General features: G+C 35.8%; 2 protein-coding genes across 2 annotated transcripts; one reads left to right on the top strand and one right to left on the bottom strand.

The window, feature by feature from the left end:
- The first annotated feature begins 571 nt into the window (after positions 1 to 571).
- Positions 572 to 1,756, top strand: LOC100368862 (pancreatic lipase-related protein 3-like). Its single transcript, XM_085501036.1, is given in 5 exon segments — positions 572 to 695; positions 967 to 1,106; positions 1,206 to 1,254; positions 1,341 to 1,385; positions 1,424 to 1,756. Coding segments are annotated over 5 exon segments (558 nt in total). The 5' UTR covers positions 572 to 586; the 3' UTR covers positions 1,639 to 1,756.
- A 6,378-nt stretch (positions 1,757 to 8,134) lies between these two features.
- LOC102806197 (carbohydrate sulfotransferase 11-like) lies at positions 8,135 to 16,338 on the bottom strand. Its single transcript, XM_006825379.1, has 3 exons — positions 16,113 to 16,338; positions 9,107 to 9,183; positions 8,135 to 8,965 (listed from the first exon to the last, which is right to left on the bottom strand). The coding sequence occupies exons 1-3, from the start codon at positions 16,336 to 16,338 to the stop codon at positions 8,135 to 8,137; spliced, it is 1,134 nt and encodes a 377-aa protein (XP_006825442.1).
- Positions 16,339 to 23,561: the final 7,223 nt, after the last annotated feature.

Genomic DNA, 23,561 nt, shown 5'->3' with positions numbered 1-23,561 from the left:
CTGTCTTCCAGATTCATGGATGGAAATCCTCTGGCAAAAAATCATGGAATGCTGACATGAAGAACGAGTTTCTGAAATATGTAAATTAGTTTCTTTGTGTATATTAATTCTAAAGCAGAAGCAAAACATATCGCACTCAAAATGTCTTCACTTTTAGGTTCAACTTAAACGCACGTACATTTTAAAGAACAGCCAGCTTACGCCAACGTAATTACCTTCAGCACTAAAAGGATTGTGAGCGACTATTACGGCGTTCACGCTATATCATGTCGATTTAAACTGAGGGTTATGTCTGACATGATCAACAGGCATTTAAGTATAAACTTGAAAGTGTTCACATCGGAATGCGACGATTAGTGTTTTTCAGACCGTTATGTGACATATATCCGTTCCATAACCAGAAACAAAAATACGATATTTCATGCAGGGCACTAAATGAACTTGATTTCTCCGTGTTGTTATTTAGGGTGACATGAATGTTATTGTGGTCGACTGGGAGAAAGGGTCGGCCGGTTTTTACCCACAATGCGTTGCTAACTCAGAAGTGGTCGGCGCCGAGATCGACGCGCTATTAAATGCGTTGACGATGTATATGGGTCTGGATGTAAAAGATGTATATTTGGTTGGACATAGTTTGGGTGCTCATGTTGCCGGGTATGCTGGTGAAAGGAACCCCGCGATTGGGAGAATTACTGGTAGGAAAACTAACCTGGAATTAAGGTCCACCATTTTCGCTGAAAGACCGATTTGAACGTGCCCTAATAATCTCGATTATATATCTGTTTCAGTATATATTCGGGTATCTTAGTAATTTGTGCATTTTGTGTTTCTTGTTGTGTTCAAGTACGTTCACATTTTATAGTTCATTATCATCTATATATCCCAACACAGAACAAAAGTCACTATGAAAAACACATCGTCAACCATGATCATGACGATTTCACGGCTCTAACTTGCTAATTGCAGGTCTAGACGCTGCTGCTCCGTTATTCGAGGGCGAAGACTCAGCTGTTCGTCTCGATCCATCTGATGCGCAATTCGTTGACGTCATCCACAGTGCTGCTGGCCATAGTTTGACAAATTTAGGAATTGGCATGAAGGGGGAGGTGAGGGACACGTGTAATGTATATAACATAGTGGCAATAATATAACGTGTTTTAAATAATACATTCCGTAATGGGTGTTTATCTAATTCAATATATTAGAGTGGTCATGTGGACTTCTACCCCAACGGTGGATCAGAACAGCCAGGTTGTCTTTTACCGATAGCAGGAGGTAAGTGAATTTATATCGGTATATATTAATATTCACAATACACACGGCATCTCCAGTGGTATCAGGTATATTATATACGTAAATATATAATAAATATCACATATATACATGTATTACATTTCCGTCATATTGATTATTATTTTAATAGATGTATGTGACCATAAACGTGGCAGGACTTACTTCATAGAATCGATCAACCAGTGTCCTTTTACATCTTACCCGTGTGAGCTTGGGCAATGGGAAGGCTGTGATACGTGTGGAGCCATTGGTTGTTCATACATGGGTTTCCATGCAAAGGAAAGTGATGCCCGAGGTGTTTTCTATTTGGAAACAAACAGCGAATCACCGTACTGCCAGGGTTGAAGCTGCAATTCACGACATCGTTAATCGGAATTAAATATTAACATAACAAATTGTCTATTTTAACGTTGTTCTGATTGTAGTTATCAAATAAATCTGAAACTTTGTGAAAAGCATTAAATATTTCGAATAACTGTTGTTTTGTATATGAACACATGACACAAAGTTGAAAAGATATTTTCAAGATCAAAATGCAGTCAGCCTATAATAGATTGAATAACAAATGTAAAACATATACTGATAATATACGTGATGACCATGACTGCCAATCAGATTCGCGCATTATATGTAGCACATTTATTTGTTCACGTATTTTGTGTATTTTAACAGTTTATAGACATATTATTTTCATTTATTTGTTGAACAAGAATGATGTTGACATAAACCCAAGCAGTGTTCTAGCTCTATATACAGATCGTTTCAGTGTTCTAATGCCAACTGGAACGCAATGTGGCGTATAACTGCGCACTGGGTGGCGGCAGCTTTGTTTATAAAAAATCATTCTTTGTCAGGCTGAAGACCCACATGAGCTCTTCAGGTCGCTGAAACAGTATTTCTGCCTCTGTTGAGATGATCTTTTGTATAATGTGTTCGATCTATCTTTATAGGTCAATATACTAATCTACATTCAGTTGATTCACATAGTAGGTTCCATGACATTATTAATAATATAGTATTTACACGCAATTTCAACGATGTGCGTGTTATTGAGATAAGTTGTACCGACTCAGCAGGATCTGTGAAAGTGATAAAACTCAAACAACATCAGCAGCGTCGTTGTTCACCGTTGTGACAAACGTTCAATTAAGTGCCATTTTACAAGTGTATGTGTGTTGTAATAATTTCTAGTAATGTTCCCGCAACAGGCGGAATAGTTCGGTCACGTTGACTTTGTCTTCTTCATAGTGTGATTTTACCTATCCAACATTATACATTATGTTTTAGAATAGATTGATCAAATAATTTTAATATAATTTTAATTCTTCTTGGGGCTAAAATAATGTCCGTCGTGTTTTTGTTATTTTTCGAAGATTTAATAATTAGACATATATTTTACTGTAAAATACTCCATTTTTGCGTAGAACTAATTTTCGTTATTTCACAGAATGAATGATTCAGTGAAAATAAAATCCAGCGAATATACTTTATTCCCTATATTTTACATTCAAATCGGTGAAAATAAATTCTATACGAAACACCAACAAAGTATTGTCAGCAAAAATTAATTCCAGCTAAAATAAAGTACAGGATATATTTATTTATTCAAGGTACAGTTACGTATGTGAGGAATGTAATACATAGCGCTTAATAACTATTTGTGCTAACATTTACATGGTAACTAGGATAACAATCCCGAACGCACAAAAGACCATAAACTTGCATTACAATAATACCAAAAATATATCTTGTTGAAATACTTTTCTTAGTTGCATCGAAAATAAATTTGGCAAGGTTTTTAACAACAGACATTTAGTGTTGCTCATTAAATGAATAAATTTGTCTATTGCGGGGAAATTAAGACAATTTCAGGGATATATTTTATTCTCAAGGCATTATGGAATGGGCAAATCAAACAAAAGTGAAATTCATCCTCAACTTGGTTAAGGTTACAATAAACACAAATTCTGTCAGCCTTTTCATTATGTGATGTGTGACACAGGTAAAGCCCAATACACAAATTCTGTCAGCCCTTTCATTATGTGATGTGTGACACAGGTAAAGCCCAATACACAAATTCTGTCAGCCCTTTCATTATGTAATGTGTGACACAGGTAAAGCCCAATACACAAATTCTGTCAGCCCTTTCATTATGTGATGTGTGACACAGGTAAAGCCCAATACACAAATTCTGTCAGCCCTTTCATTATGTGATGTGTGACACAGGTAAAGCCCAATACACAAATTCTGTCAGCCCTTTCATTATGTGATGTGTGACACAGGTAAAGCCCAATACACAAATTCTGTCAGCCCTTTCATTATGTGATGTGTGACACAGGTAAAGCCCAATACACAAATTCTGTCAGCCCTTTCATTATGTGATGTGTGACACAGGTAAAGCCCAATACACAAATTCTGTCAGCCCTTTCATTATGTGATGTGTGACACAGGTAAAGCCCAATACACAAATTCTGTCAGCCCTTTCATTATGTGATGTGTGACACAGGTAAAGCCCAATACACAAATTCTGTCAGCCCTTTCATTATGTGATGTATGTGTGACACAGGTAAAGCCCAATACACAAATTCTGTCAGCCCTTTCATTATGTGATGTGTGACACAGGTAAAGCCCAATACACAAAGCATTTACAGTAAATATTGACATGTTGACACTATGATGCATATTACAACTTGATTTGGGAGTTGCCCACTTGTTTGGTCCGTAATAAAACGCAAGATATATTAGTTGAATAACCTTTCGTCGTTAGCGGCGGTGTAGCCATTGTTATGATGGTTGTATTAACTCAACAATCATCCGATATAAAATGCAAACAAATAAATGTCTATATTCGTGTCTATGTTATGCTACATTCATTAGTATGAAAACGGAAATGTATTTCGGTGAATTATGACCATTGTCTCCAGTGTTCCGGTGCTGCTTCGTATTTATGATTGTGAGTGTATCACATTCATATATCAGGGTATTGTGTAATATAGTATGTGAAATTTAGAAATAAAGAATGCTGACATTGTATACTTACATTCATGTGATACATTCACAATCCGAAATACGAAAGGGCTGACAGAATTTGTGTTCATTGTAACCTTAACCAAGTTGAGGATCGATTTTGGTGAACGATGGTGGTGTCTCGAATCACATTAGAGCATTTTCACCATCGAAGTGTCAACCCAAAACACCAGACTATAAAAGTTTTCTAAAGTGCTAATGTACAAGTCACATTTCTGTTCATAAGCGTGACTAAAACACTTTTCTCAAAAAATATTTTATTTTGAATCACTTTAGACACACATGCTATGTTTCAACCAGAAAAACGACTATACATGTTTATGTACACGATGATTTAGTGGAAGAATAAGCACAACCCTAGGTGCTAATCAAGTATTCTAGGCGGATTTGCTACAATATTTATATCTTGTCTTTGTCTCTCACCACTAAGTCCTTAGCTCCATCAAAACTCCTATCAACTTCAGACAGTTCTACTCATCGGTCAAAATAACTACTTAATCTAGCTCCACCTTCTGCAATTATCACACTTCACACTTTGAAAAGTGCTTTCGCGCAAAACAAAAGTGCTTGTAGCGGAGACAATTTTTAAAATGCATTTCCACTGATAACATGGTAAACAAATATTACCATTTTAAAAAGTGTCAATGAGAAAATATATTAAATAATGCGTTTCATGATGAAGCACTATTGCACAGTAATCACTATACACGATAAACAAATAACACAACCAATATCCTCAATATAAACATTAATAAAGTAAGTTTGAGAATACATTTAAAAAACAGGCATATATAGTTGTTGTACAAAATAATGTCAATCGCGTGTCCCCGATTTATGTGAAGTTGAATATATGTGTTTACTGAAATTAAAACCTGTAGATACAACAACCAATAATTGTGTTCATTGACACTTCAATAAAGGGGAATGATGAACTGAAACAAACAAAAACGTCTTTAAACACTTTCTTCATTGACATAAATTAAAGTGCCTAATCTCTTCCCAATTGGTATTGTTTTGTTATTGTTTTGAATGCACATAAAATTGTTGGGAATAAGCAATAGTGGAACACAAAAATAAATCATTAATTTTAGACAAATATGCTCTCTCGAAATAAATGTACTCAATTGCAATCCCAATCCCACTCAATCCTCGAATTCTATTTCATTCATTTGTCCCGTGTTTATCCGTCAACTAGTTTGATTACCAATTTTTACCCCTTTCAAAACGGGAAGTGTGGTATTATATTAAAATAATATTTACCTAATTAGTTCTTCTAGCATGAAGGACGAGGACACTGAACTAACAATAGACCATATTAACAGGACAAAATTAATTCCATTATTAGCAATAGTATCCCGATAGTATAATTTAATAGTTGAATGAATGTGCGCACTGCACAATTTACCAATTACTTGAACACGCAACATATAACAGTGTTCATCATAAACACCGTCGTTTACTAAACGTATTTCAAAATGTTTGCAAATAAGTAGCAAACTAAAGTATTATTCACTATTTGTTTTTATATTGTATTTATTGTATTATTAAATAACAGTTGATTGGTTATGCATTATCATATACTTAAAGGAGCTCGTTTAAATTATGCGCATGATTTTCCAGGTGTGTGGTTATCACCATATTGGATGGAATTCAACATTGAGGCTCCGCTAATAGAATAATAGTAAGAAGAAATGAATCTAACGACTATATCACATATAACAGAGCAATGGTAGCAACATCGTGCATGTTACCATCTGTTAATCAACTTGTGACAGGTACATGCTGTTTATTATTAAACAAATTTAAATCAATAAATTTATCGCTACATGCACAGTATGTCTTGTGACAATGACGTGTGTGAGTATTTTGCAAACAGTGGATAATACACCTTGTTTCTATTACAGATGCATACCGTAGACAGCATGCACAAGTGTTCTGTATATAGTTTTAAGTTGAAACTTTTCATGTGTGTTTGTTTTCTGAAGTATTTCAAAATAAAATAGTTTGGAAGTGTTTTAGTTACTCTCATAAACACAAATGTATACATTAACAAAACATTTATAGTATGGTGTTTTGGGTTGAAACATCGTTGGCGATTTTGATTTCAGTTTTCGTGAAAAATATTTAAACCGCATTTGAGAATTCTCAGATGTGACTGGAATTACAACCATCGTTCATCAAATGTGGAGTAACCAAATACATCAGGCCATGAGGTACTTAATTCATCACGTGTATCGATTTTCATTTGTACTATAGGTTGGTAAGGCCATATAAGCATATAATCACAAATGAAATTAATTGTTCCACAACCTGGTGTTTGACATAAAACTATTTTCTGAAGGTGATATCATGACCATCTCATTATGCATTGAATTACGCCACGGTCGGTGATTGTCTAGTTGGCTTACATACCACAATGTTTACTTACCCAATTTTGTTAATACTGCTTGCATAAAAGTCGATGCATTAGTTCATAAATGTCATATCAATAATCACGTTAATGACACATTTATGTCCCCGCAATGTACTTGTTTTTCAGTTGTTAAAAATGTATTTTTGTCTGTGTTTACATTGTACTTAATTTTCATCTAAAAGTGTTTTAGTAATTCCTAAAATCATTTTTCTAGAAAAACTACTGTTTTTCTACATACAAATATTATGTTTGGGATTGATACTGATATGTTGAGGTAATTGAATTTGATAAAGTAATGACATCATAACACATACAATTATTTCCTAAAGATAGTGTCATTATGCAATGAATTACGTTACCTTAGGTGGTCGTTCAATGGCATATGTTGTAAGATACTATATTTTCGTTGGGAATTAATTTCCGATATTTTCGCTGAAAGAATGATTCAGTGAAAATAAAATCCAGCAAATATAACTTTTTCCTAAATTTTACATACAACTAATAATAAATCAGTGAAATTAAATTCCATACATAACACCCCAATTTTTTTTCAGCGAAAATTAATTCCAGCTAAAATTTTACAGTAAGTCGCCAGTTTGAATCCATCCAAGACTATAGTTAAATTTCTTTCCATTCAATATTAGTACTACTTGCATAACATTGGTTGCATTATTCCATACATGTCCTATTAATTAAACACGTTTATGTCTCTGTAAAGCATTATTGTTTTATTGTGAAAGGTGTATATTTGTACACTTTTCCAAAAATGTCTAAACACTAATCTTTTAATATAAAATACAGATGTTTTATAATAAAATGGTCATATGTTTATAACAATGTATACAATATATGGTCGCCAAACAATTTTATGCCAAATATTAGTAGTCCTGGTAGTTGGTAATTACAGTCTGTCATTGTTGCAGAATATAGAATCATAGATCATGCAATTGTGTGTCATCTTTTCTTTGTATGCTGTTTTGTTTGTGTCCCACAAAATCCTGTACTCGTTCCAAAATCATTTTATTGTTTGACTCAAGTAAATTTAGATTGTCGTAAACTTAAAGTTACGACAAAACAATTGATATGAGAGAAAAGGCGACATTTGTGTCACAAGATTCAAGCACTTTAAATGCATGGAAACTATATAAGTAAAACATAGATTTACAACAAAGCCAGAATGAAAATGAAACAACACAAAATGCAAAATAAAGCTTCACAAACTAATGTCACAAATTTGCAATACTAATATGCCTACATACCATCCTCTGTTACCAATTCCAATAATTAGGGTCAGATACAAATGCATGAAACTGATACTGTACAACCTACTTTTATAATGTAGGAACAAACATTAAATTTAATGTATCAGTTTATCAAAATGCAAAACAATAGCTTAACGTATTACAATCCCTGCTTGAACTTAAACTCTTCAAATGTAGGAATTCTGTACCCAAAAATTTCATAATCTAACCGATACACTTCAATAAGACTTTCGAGAACATATTTAGGTAAACTTCCCAGAGATTCTTTGTATCTCAAATTGCCTTTCTGTGCATGGATGTCTGGGAAACGATATATATTATCAAGGCCAATCAACTCAAGAACACACGCAGCATCCTCGCCTAGTTGTTCAAAATGACCGATAAAATCGTACTTAAATGAACATACATATGATCTTTGATATTGTTTCACTAAATGCCCACCGAGTGGCATATATTCCCCATAGGAATGGTGGTGAATGACCATCTTTACAAATTCTATAAATGTTATATTATATATTTCTTTGCCCTTTGGATTATGTGCTATCACGCTGTGACTGCGTAGTCCAATTTTCTTGATGAGATCATCGTATTGCTTATTTTGGCTAGATTGGTTTGCCGTGTAATGTATGTTATTATAGTAAAATGACACCAGTCTTTCCAGTGGTTCTCGAAAGAAGATTATTTTGGTATATTTCTCCACATCTGTTATAGTGAGGTTCAATTCCATCTCTTTTGAACTCTTAAAGCACTCTGGATCTATAATCGGTAAGAAGTTTTTCCACGTTGTGGATGACACTTTGGGCATCAATTTGAACATGAACTTGTATTTTTCCGATACGACAAAGTAAACCATGCGTGGTTGAGTATATGTCAAATTATTATCTCGGCATGCGTTCTCAGCTAGTTTCACTCGTTTTGCACTCGCTTTCCAGCAATTATAAACATCATTTTTCTCTGTGTCTGATGTATTCTGCAAAGAATGATGCAGAACAGATAAAACAGCGTACCACAAACCAAAATTAATTTCATTTCAATTGGACTAATAATTAAACAAGGTTACCAACACGACATATAACGCATGCGAAGTACAACGATATTAAACAGTACTCACGAGAGGTGATTTGTTCGGGCGTTTATTTTTCTCTTGGCGTACAACACTGACATGGCGATACTCCTTGTCCGTGGATTCTGGAATTATATTCCGAGACAATAATTACTTTCACAATAGCATAACTTGTATGTATAAACTGTAAAGACATCAAATTATAGAACGTCAAATACCTAAAACAAATAATACCTTCCAACTTGCTTATATTCAATTTTCTTGTCACAGATTTGTTATATTCAACCATAAAGAAAATACTAACTGTGATTAATACGATAGATATTATCTTTTTGAACCATGTTGAGATTACCATGTTGCTGGAGCGTTTCTCCCTAATAGAACAAAATTATGATTATGTTTTACATAATCCCAAAAAGTTGAACTTTTGTACATACACATTTGTTGTAACTGAACTAAATATGTTTGGCTTAAAGAGGTCGTCGGTTATTTATTTGTGATGAATAAGCAAACAACCCCCTGAAATATGTTAAGCTATTTTGTCAAAAATTGTATGTCCTTGTTAAAATATATACGCTGATCGATTTTGTTTCAGCAAATAAATCAAAGGTGGGTGCAATTTGCGGTGAGGTAAAATAAACTTAAGTCTGGCAGCCCGTGTATGTAACCTTGAAACTGTATTAAGCATACTTGTACCATAGAAATGATGTGAAGTCTACTTATTGAATTTATGCTCACTTGATATCATCTACATAAACACCAATGAGTGTATTATTGTTTACAGCATCTACTATATGATAAGAAAATATATACAAGTTGTTCATTTCATTAATATATTCGGCCTGGTGATTTAATTATAATATATAATTTGGTCTATTAAAAACAAAGGTCAAAATTGAAGCCAATTATGATGGTTAAATAATGTTAAAATATAATTTTTAAATTTCAAACATTGGTTTATTGGACTGAACACTGAGGATGTTAGTGTTGGCCTTGTTTTTTGGCCTTATTTTGAATAGTTGTATACGTGCATTGCCAGTCATATTTCGTTTCACATAACGAAATGTACAAGTCAAAAGGAAAATATGCCTGACAATCGAAAAACCAATCTGCAAGAACAGAGGCGGCGGCACGCAATTTAGCATGGGGGGGGACTCTGTTCACCAAATTTGCGCCGAAAGCGCGACCTTACATAACGTAATAAAATCAGTAGGCTACAAATATATGTATCCCTCATCGTCTATCTACAATGCCATATTCTAATTTTAAGTATTACTTAATTATTTTTAACTTCAAGACGTGAAAGTAAATAAAAATGGGAAAATGATGCTAATGTAAGTAAAATAAATAATTTACGTGTGCCGATATGCCGCGCCCGTGGCCGTATTATAACGATGTTTCAGCAGTTGTGTATCTCGAGCACAGGAATATGTTTTCAGGGATTGTGAACAAAAACGCACATTTTAAATTAATCGAAAATTAATAGTTATATATCAATGCACTCACCTTGTATGTCTGGCGTCCAATATTACTTGTTAATGGTGCAGTCAATAATGACTATCGGATTGTGAAACTTTATGGTGCCGTGACATCTGTTTGCTGGTTTAAATTTATTGCATGTGATACACCAATAATTTGAGGTTTTAAATATTACATCGTGGTAATTTCATTCCTCATTTATTTAACAGCTGATGTTAAATTGTTAACACATATATTACGATTTGAATGTAAAATATTGCTTTAAAAATGATTCAATTTTCCATGGTAATTTAAAATTATTCTGCATGAATATTCAGGCGTTTTTCCAATAAACTATATTCCCATCATTGCAAAATGGTATTCTAAAGCTATAAATGCAGGTTTGTGGGCACTTGCGAGTGTTTTTTAAAAAAACTTGTTCTTACATTGTGAAACATGGTGAAATGAAAATGATGACGGGATCCCCATATTATGTACTGTATACAACTTTTTACAAAACGATATTAGGTTTAAATTTGGGATTTTACAGCAATTTTCATTATGAGCGCCAGCAAAACCTTTCTGAATAAATTGTTATGCAAATTACCCATTATCTCGACTTGTGATTTTTAGTTTACCAGCGAAGTTCAAATCTAAATAGCTCTCACAATTGTTGTTTATTTCACGTGAAACTTTCATATTATGTTCGTCAGTTGTTTATTAACAAATGGGCGTCCGTACGTGTGGATAGTTTGTTTTTCATATTACAATGTTGTCAAGCAGGATGTTGCCGTATTTTAAATCCCAGCTCATACTACTATACGCAACACTTATTGTAGGTTGTTGGTGTTAATTGGGGATTACGCCCGTATGATGGATTCCTCTGCAGACTACTGCTGGTAGTTTATTGATACTGGTTTGTCCTCATAGTCTAAGGTTAACCCGAAAATTTTTCGAACGCTCTCCCATTAACACGCTCCTTGTCTTTTTCGATTGCCTTAGTTTTTGGGACAAGATACAGCATTTTATTATTCCCTGCTTTCGTCTGCTATACTTATGATTACATAATATCATATGAATAATAATATTAGTAGTATTTTTTATTATGTTGATTTTTTACAATTTGAAACGGACAAAAAATCGTCTTCGAAATTACAACTTTGCGTAGAGAAATCAGCAAACACGTTGTAATGCATTTTAAGCTGCAAGTTGTATTAGATTGAAGCTTTATATCTGGTTTTTAGTGTGTGCTTTATTTTCAAACCCCTTTTACAAGAAATTGGCAAGATTGGAGGAACCTGTTCTACTACCAGCTGTTCAAATTCACAGCATGATTAAGTTTCCTATTTTATTTTATTGTTATGCAGCTCTTAAGAATGAAACTCATGACATCAACGTTTATATTTTACTGAATCTTCGTAGTTTCTAATATTGTGTACAATTTTAAATTATCATGTCTCAAAGGCAAACAGCTTTCAAGAACTACTCGCTCATTCTTGCTGATCTTTCGTGTAAATCTGTCCTGTGATTTTTTGACATATGTATTGAATTGCACCTACATTATTACTATGACGATATATTACTTTGTGAATGTGTTATTTTTCAACATTTTGCTCCATTACCGTGCAAAAATGCGTATAAATTGTAATTTTAATTGTGTATAGTAATATTTATCAAGATAGCCAATCACTTTCTAGGTATTGAAGTCATGTGGTAAATTCAATTTACATGTTTCTATTGTTATATTTTTGTGAATTCTTCGTGCTATATCTCTAACACTAATTTGAATGATTGAAGTCTAGTCAAGCAGCTAAGCAGCTTACTCTGTAAATATTGTAATCTCTATCATTACCCTACTGAGTTTCAGTTATCACTATTATATTATTAAAACAATTGCAGCTGTTGCAATGAACACGACGGGTATACCTTATTTATTGGACGAACAATGTAACTGACGGAATGTATCAAACCCTCCATCCAAAAATTGCAGGGAAACTACACAAAACAAAGTGCTTTCTAATTGAGACATTTAAGTACTTCAACTATGTCAATAATAAGATTATTTGTTTCTTCTTAGGGATGATACACTGTATTCTCTATCAGGCAATCAAATGAACTAATAAAAAACTGAATTCTGTGCAACAAAAGTCTTTCTGGGAGAGCAAAAGATTTGCTGAATCCTACCATAGATGGTCTTAAAGTATTATTTACTGCCTCCGAAATTCGTAAAGATGATGTGTATGAAAAGATAGAACCTTACAAAGATGACATTTTAGGTGATAACATTAACATTCCATATCTCAAGTCATGTCGGTCATCTTACACCAGTAAAACCAACTTAAAACGTATTCATTAAAATGTTATTGAGAATCACCTCAACTTTCAACGTCTACAGGAAATACTGGTATTGGTGGACGTATGCCCAGAGATGACAAATTTAACACCAGGCATGACTGTTTCATTTGTAGCAAAATATCAAAGAAAGGTGAGAGACTGACAAGTAACTACGAGTACTAGACACAGTACAAAGTTTTGTCTGCTGCTTCTGCAAGACATAATGAATTATTTAGTCTAGGACCTATTTGCCTTTGATGTTAAGTACCACCGTTCATGCTTTGCTGTTTACATATCTGAACGAAACATCATTGCAGCACAGAAAAAGAATGCTGGGGACTGCATTTTATTCTGCATATAATAACGCCTTCACGGAGATAGTAAATGAAATTCAAGCAACCATATCAAATCAGACTTAGTAGATGAAATTACAGTTTAAAGGGAAATTAAAATGCTTCAATTTGATACCAGTTAAAATTGTTTATTGTGAGAATTAAAGAAGTTATGGCAAAACAAAATTCCTTGTGTTTTTTTTTCAATTTAATACTAGTGTCGCATACGACTTGTTTACCACTTCCGTGTGACTGAGAATGTTCTAGAACCGTACTGTGTCTGGGTGGAATTTTTAGAAACTGGTTGAATAGGTAATGGAACATTCTAGAAATTTGTAGTAAGTTCCAGACTCATTATGTATGCTGATGTAATGGTCTATTTATAGACAGTGTGAGTATATATAGGGGAGTTGTTCAGCACTGAGATCAGATCGGAGATCTCGTTGAATTGTGTTAGAGTTTAAGTATCTAGTTATTGGAGGTTTGGAGTTTCACCGAGTTAATGTACTTGATGTTTGCAGAGTATAATAATACCACTACCAGTTGAAACCTCATCTGTTGACTCCGTGTTCGTATGTTATCATCGCCGCCAGGGACGTCTTTATGTTACTGTTGCCATTTTGGTATTTGAACCATCACACCTGTACTATACCAATTACGGTAATATTACGTTGCGTGTGACATCTGGGGGCTCGTCCGGGAACAGTGAAGACATAGAAGACAACATGGCCAGCGGGATAATAGATATGTCGAAACAAGAGTTGATGGAGTGAGCGGATGAACTAGGAATGACTGGAGAAGACAAAAGGAAATTTATTTTGGAGCAACTGAGTTCTCAGCGAGCTGAGAGACAAGCGGCGAGGGAAGAGAGAAAGGCAAAAATGGAAATAGAAGCAGAGATGAGGAAAATGGAGATTGAAGAAAGAAAGGAAAAGTTACGGCTGGAAGCGGAAGCAGAACAGCGAGAGAAGGAAAGGGAAGCAGAGGTAAGGAAAATGGAGATTGAGGAAAGAAAGGATAAGTTACGGCTGGAAGTGGAAGCAGGCGAAAGAGAGAAATTGCGAATGGAAGCAGAACAGCGAGAAAAGGAAAGAGAATTTGAGTTGAGGAAATTAGAGCTGCAAGCAGCAATGCCGGGGTTCCAACAGGCTGATTTTGGTGGTCAACGAAATGTGGTCAGTGATGCACAGTCACCAAAGTTGCCTGCATTTGTTGATGGTAAGGACGAACTTGATAGTTATTTATTGCGGTTTGAGAGGTTTGCAACGAATGCGAGTTGGCATAGAGATGGATGGGCCACAAAATTGAGTGCGCTGTTGACTGGTAAAGCACTGGAAGTATATTCCAGGATGTCCGACACTGATGCAGTTGACTATGATCGTGTGAAGGTGGCGCTGTTGACAAGATACGATTTCACAGAGGATGGGCACAGGAAGCGATTATGTGAAATTAAACCTGAAAGTTCCGAGAGTCCTGACCAGTTAATTGTGCGGCTTAAGAATTATTTTGCTAAATGGGTTGAGTTGTCAGGCACTGCAGCAACATATGATGGTGTTACCGACTTGATGGTGAAGGAGCAGTTTATTGGTGCCTGTACAAAAGATCTTGCAGTTTATCTTAAAGAAAGAGCACCCAAAGATTTAGATGAGTTGGCAGTAATAGCAAATCAGTACCTAGTGGCACATGATCGACAGTTATCCACGAAGAACCAGGTGAGGCGTAATGATAATGACACTGCCATTGGTAATACTGATGTGGGACAAGGCAGTAGTGTCCGGTGTTTTGTATGTCAGGGTGTTGGTCATCGAGCAGCACAATGTCCATCCCGCGTTACTGATGTCGACCATGGATAAAGCCAAGTTTGCAAATGACCGACTGATGAGATGGGCGTTGACTCTGCAAGGATATAATCATCGTGTTGAGGATATTCCTGGACTTAGGAATTTTTGAACAGTATAGTAGAATGTTATTCGTTTATGACTGTATTTTATATTTTATTATATTCTACTGTATGTGATTTTCGAATTGTTGTACTCAGAGCTTTATTCAGTTCGATTTGATATATTGTATTGTTGTTTTGTTTGAAACTGTTATCGTATTCGTATCATTGACGTCGTTGCTAGTCATGTAATATTATATGTTATAATATTCTTGAGAGGGGAGGCATGTCGCATACGACTTGTTTACCACTTCCGTGTGACTGAGAATGTTCTAGAACCGTACTGTGTCTGGGTGGAATTTTTAGAAACTGGTTGAATAGGTAATGGAACATTCTAGAAATTTGTAGTAAGTTCCAGACTCATTATGTATGCTGATGTAATGGTCTATTTATAGACAGTGTGAGTATATATAGGGGAGTTGTTCAGCACTGAGATCAGATCGGAGATCTTGTTGAATTGTGTTGGAGTTTAAGTATCTAGTTATTGGAGGTTTGGAGTTTTACCGAGTTATTGTACTTGATGTTTGCAGAGTATAATAATACCAGTACCAGTTGAAACCTCATCTGTTGACTCCGTGTTCGTATGTTATCATCGCCGCCAGGGAAGTCTTTATGTTACTGTTGCCATTTTGGTATTTGAACCATCACACCTGTACTATACCAATTACGGTAATATTACGTTGCGTGTGACAACTAGTAACCATGGAAACAGGCACTGTAAACGCATACCAGGCCAACATTTCTTACCACTTCCATGTTTTTCTTTCAGAAGACATATGTATCTCTCGTTTTACTTTCCTGCAGTTATAAACCACTTTCTCCGTGTCTGATGAATCTCTACAATTGAATAATCGATATAAATCATTGCTTTCCACCGAACATCAATTCAAGCAGCCTAGCATCGCGACATGTACATGAATACTGTACATTTATAATTGTATTAATGTTTATAGGTAATGGTTTTCCGTTCACTCTATTCTGCTTTCCTCACCCTCATTTGTTGGTTCTATCACCGCCCAATCTTTATCATATCGAAGTGTTGTCAAAGGATGATAATTGCCTTCTTTTGTTTTTAATGACGACCGGCATTGTGGGAATAGTGTATGTGATCCATTGAAGAGTGGAAGAGGAAGTGTTTCAATACCATAAATTTGTTCTGATGATAAAATACTTTGAATACCACTTTCTATTAAATGAGCAAGAAATATTGCAGCCATTTTGTGTGGCATGTGATCTGGATGATTGTAGTCATTGCATAATAATACGGCTTTGTCGCAGCAATGTGAACAATGCATTGGCCAAACTTACAGACGGTATTTCATAATAAAAAAGACAGTGGGTCGCTCCCAGCTTTTAATATAAGTAGAAAAGTAAGCAACAACCACATGAACTAACTCGGGAAAATTGGGAACTTGAATAAATTAAATATGTCATATATTTAATATTTGCTTGAAATATGAACTGATATGAACTGGCTTTATGTGATATTTAAATAATAATGAACTTTTCATATGATGAGTAATTGAGTACGTACTATTAAACTGATGGCAACTGACAAATAATTATAGGTAAGCATAATACCTCCATTGTTGTATAATGGAATACCAAACTGCATTTAATATTACACACTGAACTAGAGAAATTATACTCCCTGAAATCAATATTTAAAAGACGAGCCCACCCGGTACGTTATACTTCTCTTCTCAATATTGTTTGTCTATAGAGTTTGTGTTAAGAGTTAATTTAGTCCAACAGCAACTAAACACACTAATTTGTTGATGTACATTTGACTAATATTTGACTCAAACAGAGAGCAGCCACTATCCAGGTGTTACATTATTACATAATGATTGATTGTACATTACAGCTACAATATAGTCAACATTTGATTGTCTTGTGTCAATTTAATAATCATTGGCACTTTATTAGTAAATCTCTGGCACAAACATGGGACAGTGAAAACTCAATTGTTTGTGATAATTTATTGATGATTAACATATATTGATTCATTGCACATATAGACAACATTTAATTGTTTCTGTGTCAATCAATGTGATTGTCTGTGGTGACAGGGGTTTGCTGTGATCGAGAGCTCGATTTTGGCTCATATTGTTGTAATATATGCCCATTTGTTTCATTAAATTATTAATTTGACTTAGTGGTTGCCTCGGCTGATGGTCCGAATTGTCTCGAGGTCAATCATAACTAAGAAGTAGAGTGCTCACTACATTTCGAACTGGAACGCGGAACCAATTCGATAGATATTACAGGTGATGGTAAACTCTGACTTTGAGAATGACCCAATAAGTCCACGAGATTTGACGCAAATGCCTATGAATACATAAACCATAATACTCCACTACTGGTAGTAATGAGCAACTTGACACATTAACCAATCGAGATACGTCATGAAGATATACTAGGAAGGGTAAGCGCCATCAAAAGAATAGTGATGAAACAATAGTGATGAAACATTATGAAAGGACGATTGAGAACAAGAGGACAATGATGGTTGAAGGGTTAGAATTTAATATTACAGGTTCGCCAACTAATGCTGAACACGTGCACGTGTTGCATGACATGTTACAACGTACCCATCAACTATAACAGCATCACAAATAACAGCAAGGCCATACCCATTGCATACACGTATCCTCGTATAGAGAAAATAATGGACTTGTGACAGGGTACGGAGTGGTTTTCGACTATCGTACGTTTTGAAAGTTTTCTGGTGAATAATTATGTGCAAACAAGACATTGATATACCACATTTGGTTGCCCATTTGGAACTTTCTTATATATTACAACCCCATCTGTACCAGGTCCACGAATGTAACTACGTTGAACACCAGTGGCACTGTCACATTTTTGTGGCAGTATTACTTATTCTGGGTTGAATAGCACCTGGTGGAGTAGTAATGTAATTTGACTTGCTGAGCAAATATCCACCTGGGCTCGTACATCGAGACAGGAAAGACAGGCTTTTGGCTGGTCACTTTCCTGGGGACCAGTGACGAATGATCACACTAAATAACGTGTGCAGAAAGTAGTGATTTGCCATCATAGCCATGCGCTGTAGGAAGTTAACAAATCAAGTTATGAACTGAAGCCTGTGCAAGTCGTGTGAAACGCATTGTGTTGTAACTGGCAAGTGAGTAATGTAAATTTGAAGAATTTTAAAAGGTGATGTTCAATTTTAGGTATTTACCAGTTTGCTGACTGAAATTTTGCAGTCATGAAATGTAATTATTGTAGGTCATTTTGTGTACTACGCTTATGCAGGCTTTTTTTCTGTGAATGTAATCATATTATTATCGCCTTCACACAACCTAGCTGAGGTGTGGTGGTCGGTGCACTGAGTGGTCGTAACTTCGTAGTGTCAAGTTTCTGCAGGATTTACTTGGGTACGCTCTAAACGCCGGGGCTCAGATTGGTACTTGCTGTCGGGTTTACGTTTCTCTGAATCAACTACTGTATGGCGAATGTACGCACGTGACAAGCGGATATCTGCAGTTGATATTAGCAAGGTCCATGCAGGAAACGTTGGAGAGAGAGAGAGACAGATACAGAGAGAGATAGCTGTTCACGCCGCACTAGTTGTCGCTAACTGTATGGACCACGCACATTGACCGTCCAGTGTTGAGTCGTGTATGGTAGTGTATAGCGTTTCTGTGTAATTTTGTTGTAATTTCTATCTATGTATTTGTAAGTTAACGCATGATCAGTTGATGGTTACTTCGGCGTGGCCGCCCGGGTAATTATTAAATAGGTATTGATTAATTTGGTTTGCAATGATGAAAGTACCTATAAGTGCTGATATTTAATGTGAAGTTATTTTGACAATTATTCCTAAAGCCAGACTGTAGAATACGTCAGTACAATTGTATTTAAATGGACAATGTGCATATTGAATCCATATTTCAGAAATATAACCATTATGTACGTTAGTTTTGTTTTCTTGCTTTATGTACATGTGTGTATATAAATATGATATAATGTACCACGATGTTCTTATTGTATGCGAGTGACTTTCGTGTGTGAACAATAATAATCACGCCCGAACCTGTGACACTTGGCGAGCGTGCTAGGATCCTAATATTTGTATTTTAGGAATATTCTAGTACACGTCATCACGATCCGGCTTCGCAGCTCAGTGCATGTTTTTTTTTTTGTAATTTGGCGACCTATCTCAGAGAAAAGGGCTTAGCATCATTGAAAGAATCGGCCGAGAGATTTATTATTGATGCAAGAGGCAAGACTGGCGATCAGAGGTCATCTGGCGAGGTACATACCGCTAAAGTGGAGTATGGGGTCATAAAGCAGTACGATGCGAGAATAGGGCGAGTGGTGTAGGTGGCCAGAGAGGTAAAAAGGAATCTAGTGTGGCATTATTGAAGCCGGGAAATACCATCAGTGGGGAAAAGGGTGAGGAATGTTGCTGCCAGTGCAAGTTCCAACAAAGCGCATGTGTGGAAATTATGTCAACTCAAAAGGTCATTTACCCAGACAGACATCATTTAGGATTTAGTACCAGTGGTGAATCAAATATACCAGTTTACAGAAGCTATGTTTGGGATGTAGAAGTAAAGTATTAAGAGATTCTGGATGCAGGGGTGACATTGTCAACAAGAAGTTTGTTAATAAAATGCAGTACACAAGCATCGTGCAATATGGTTAGTGGGGATTGCATAAACTTCCCAACAGCCCATATAGAGGTGAGTACCCCATTCAGGAATCATGAAGATCATGACCCCACTTGGAGAAGGCAGTGTGAGCAAGTAAGTGTAGTGACCAGAGCACAAGCACAGTGGGCTGAGAGAACAATAAAGCCTCTAGCAGTAACCAAACGCATTGATTTGGATCATGATGAATGTAGACATTAAACTTTCTCAGGGAGAGGTCAAAAGTTGTATGCTGGGGTAAAAACAAGTCTTGGTTTACTACCCAACATGGTATATTGTACCGGATGTTTCAAAGCCCCAAGATGAATTATGGTAAAGCTATAAAGCACGTGGTTGTACCATGACATTTGAGGTCCAAAGTGTTGAAACTTGCCCATGAATTGGCTATGGGTGGGCACTTGGGAATTGGTAAAACATCTGATAAAATAATGAAGAACTTATTTTGACCAGGGCTCCATGGTTATGTAACCAGGTTCTGTTTATCTTGTGATATTTGTCAACGGACAATCCAGAAAAGTAAGGTTAAGATGGTGGAACTTAGTAAGATGCCTATTATAGATGTGCCAGTCCAGAGGGTTGCAGTAGATTTGGTGAGGCTAATCACACCGATGTCGAAGCGAGGATACCGGTATATACTAACTATAGTTGACCAGGTACCCAAAAGCTATTCCTCTAAAGAAAATTTATACTGAAAGTGTAGCTGAGGCATTGATGGAGGTGTATAGTTGGATAGGTATTTCTCACGAAGTACTAAGAGACATGGGTAGTCAATTCACCTCCGATCTGATGCACGAGGTAAGCAGATTAATATCGATTAAGCTGCTAACCACAGCGCCCTACCACACAATTGGAAATGGTTTAGTTGAAACAATCAACGCGACCCTTAAGCCAATGTTGAAAAAGATATGCAATGAACGCCCTAATGACTGGGATCGCTATCTACCAGCTATACTCTTTGCATATAGAGAGGTGCCACAGAGGTGCCATAGTCTTGGTTTCTCTCAACAGTGACAGGCACATTCAAGTGGAAACCTGTCTGCAATTGAAAAAAGTACACACCCCACAAACTGAAATATCTTGCATTGAAATTGAACTGAAAAGTGTTGAGACTACTGTTATGAGCACCCACCAAAAAAGTGGGCTGCATTGGCAAATTACATAACAATGTTATGACAATCAAGAATGGACCTCTCCTTTTAGAAAATGATAATAACTCCCGATGAATTACAATATTGTTTTTCCAGTGAAGAAACACATTTGATTAAGGCAAATGCACATACTGCCAAGGTTATGACTCATGATCCACGTAAGTTTCTAAATGAGAGTACAATTTCAATAATGGCAATTCATGATTGCAGATGAGAACAAGCAAATGACGAAGTATCGTCAAGGGTAATGTATTTGATTGAAAATGGTAAACAACCAGAGAAGGCAGAGAGGTATGGAGAAGTCTGTGGTGTGACATATGGGACATCTGGAACATTTTAGACACGACTAGAGCAAGATTCTTTTGGCTGAAAATGGTCGATAACGTAAGGCATCACATGAACACGTGCCCCAGATGTTACCAAAGAATGATCTACCTCGTACGGAAACCAGAGCCCCAGTGGTATCCATTATAACATCCCAACAGTTAGAAATGGCAAGAATGAATTTTCTATCACTTGAAGAAGCAACGGTAGGTGTTAATGACGTGTTGGTTAGCATAAACCATATAACCAAATTTGTAAAGATGAAACCAAACCAAACCACAATAACAGCAAAATATCTGTATGAAAGTTTCATCTAACACTACTGATGTTCAGTGAGAACACAATCAGACCAAGGTCAACAGTTTTAATCAAACGTCATCTGATGTTTGGACCAGAAGCACAAGACAATATACCTGGTAGATCTATAATAAAACAATTTCAAGATTTGAAGGAATGCATTGAGCGTTCTCAACAGCTTGCAATGACTCAGTATGACGAGACTCGGTATGATGAAAAAGTTCAAGAAGTGATGTTTGAGGATGGAGACTGTTATGTGAATCTCGAAGAAAAAGTTAAGATCACTGGTATATGGAAAGAACATCATGTGGTACGCCAGACGAATCAGACATGCCTGTTCATCTTATTAAATCACCATAATCTGGATAGATACACAATCTGTGTTTTGATAAAAGTTGTAATGAACAGAAAGTAATGATTCCAGAACCAAATCACAAGAAAAGAGTAATTATCAAGCCAAGTATTTAGTTCTACTACAGGTATTATTGATGTCCATAATGAAGAGTTAGTGTTGATGGTTATATCACACAATGAGCGTGTGATCGAATGAATGAATGAAATTGATTTCACAAAAAAATAAAAAAAGTTTTAAAACAACATTACATGTTGATATGGTACAAGTAGTAAATATAAATAAATAATGAATTCAACTGTTGGGTGTTGAGGAGAAATCATGTCGCGATACAGGTACCCTGACTCGGGCATCAATGTTGTTGGATCAGCTTGATATCCAATATACACCTGAAGAACGTTATAATGAATTTATGAATCAAGTTAAAACACTTCAGAAAACGAATCACTTTCTAGAAAACACATTTGAAACCCACCAAATTGTTATGGTTATTGGCGTTAGTATAAGGGTTATGCAACTGTGGCCAGGACTGCACTAATATTTGTATTGGATCAAACTATTCGACTTCTTTTGCCTTTTCAGTCAATTGCTAAAGCATTGTATGTTTTGTATAGACAGATGATAAAAACAAAGCAATGCATATTTTAGATTCTGAGGAAGTCTAATTCATTGTCATGTTTCATGATATGAGCGTGAGGACTTATTGAATTAATAATTATTCGGATCCTTGTAGCAGCATATAGTAGTTAAGTTGCATGTACGTTGCATTGCGAGAGAAATGTCATTTCGGGATCGTCAATACAGTACAGTACAGTATTGCGTTCATTACCATACCAGTGTGTTGCCAGTCTTTATGCTGTATGGGGCCCCATTGTAATCTTTAAGATGTTTCCTGTGGCTGGGACAATCATTATCTGTTGAATGATTTGCCCGAGACTCTGGTACTGGGTTAAGATGTCTTGTTAACGAAAATAGGTAATACATTGGGATATGTACGTTTCTGATCAGAATGGCCTGAGCCAACTATTGGATAGGATAGATAATCATGTGTGATAGATGAATGGTGAACGTGAAGATTGAATGAGGTTGTTTGTGACGTATTTTTTTATCCTCATGTGGAGTATCTTACCGTGGAAGTGATGTCCTGATGCGGTTTGAATCAACATCAACAATTTGGGTATCAAGTAACTTATTTTAGTTCTTCATTCCGTTATGTATTTGTAAATGCTGGACGTTATCTTTGTAATTTAGTTAGTGCCGAGCTGAACTATGAACCGAGTGACACAAAACATGCTGCGGCCTTTCTATGAAGAAGGAATGGGAAACATCTAAGATGGCGATCTAGCATCATATTCCCGATGCTCTTCAGGTCGAAGCTAGCGAATCCGTGAAGTTGACCAACTCCATGAATCGTAGTGGTCAAATCGAACTTTACTAATTCAAATTCGACAGATATTTGACTATTTTACGGTCCGTTTAAGAAATTACCATGGAGCTACACAATGAATATGTGCAGTTTAGTCTGAATTGACAGAAATTTTTCTAATGATGAGTCAGAATTTGTCGGATTGATGTTGTGTATCGCAGCGATCATTACCGACATTAAAACACATTTAACATTGAAGGCATAATTTTTG

The sequence above is a fragment of the Saccoglossus kowalevskii genome, chromosome 1 (genome assembly GCF_978046115.1).
Source record: "Saccoglossus kowalevskii chromosome 1, keSacKowa6.1, whole genome shotgun sequence".
Lineage (NCBI taxonomy): Eukaryota > Metazoa > Hemichordata > Enteropneusta > Harrimaniidae > Saccoglossus > Saccoglossus kowalevskii.
The sequence above is the reverse complement of the archived record's forward strand: the minus strand, read 5'-3'. Positions and strand labels throughout refer to the sequence as shown.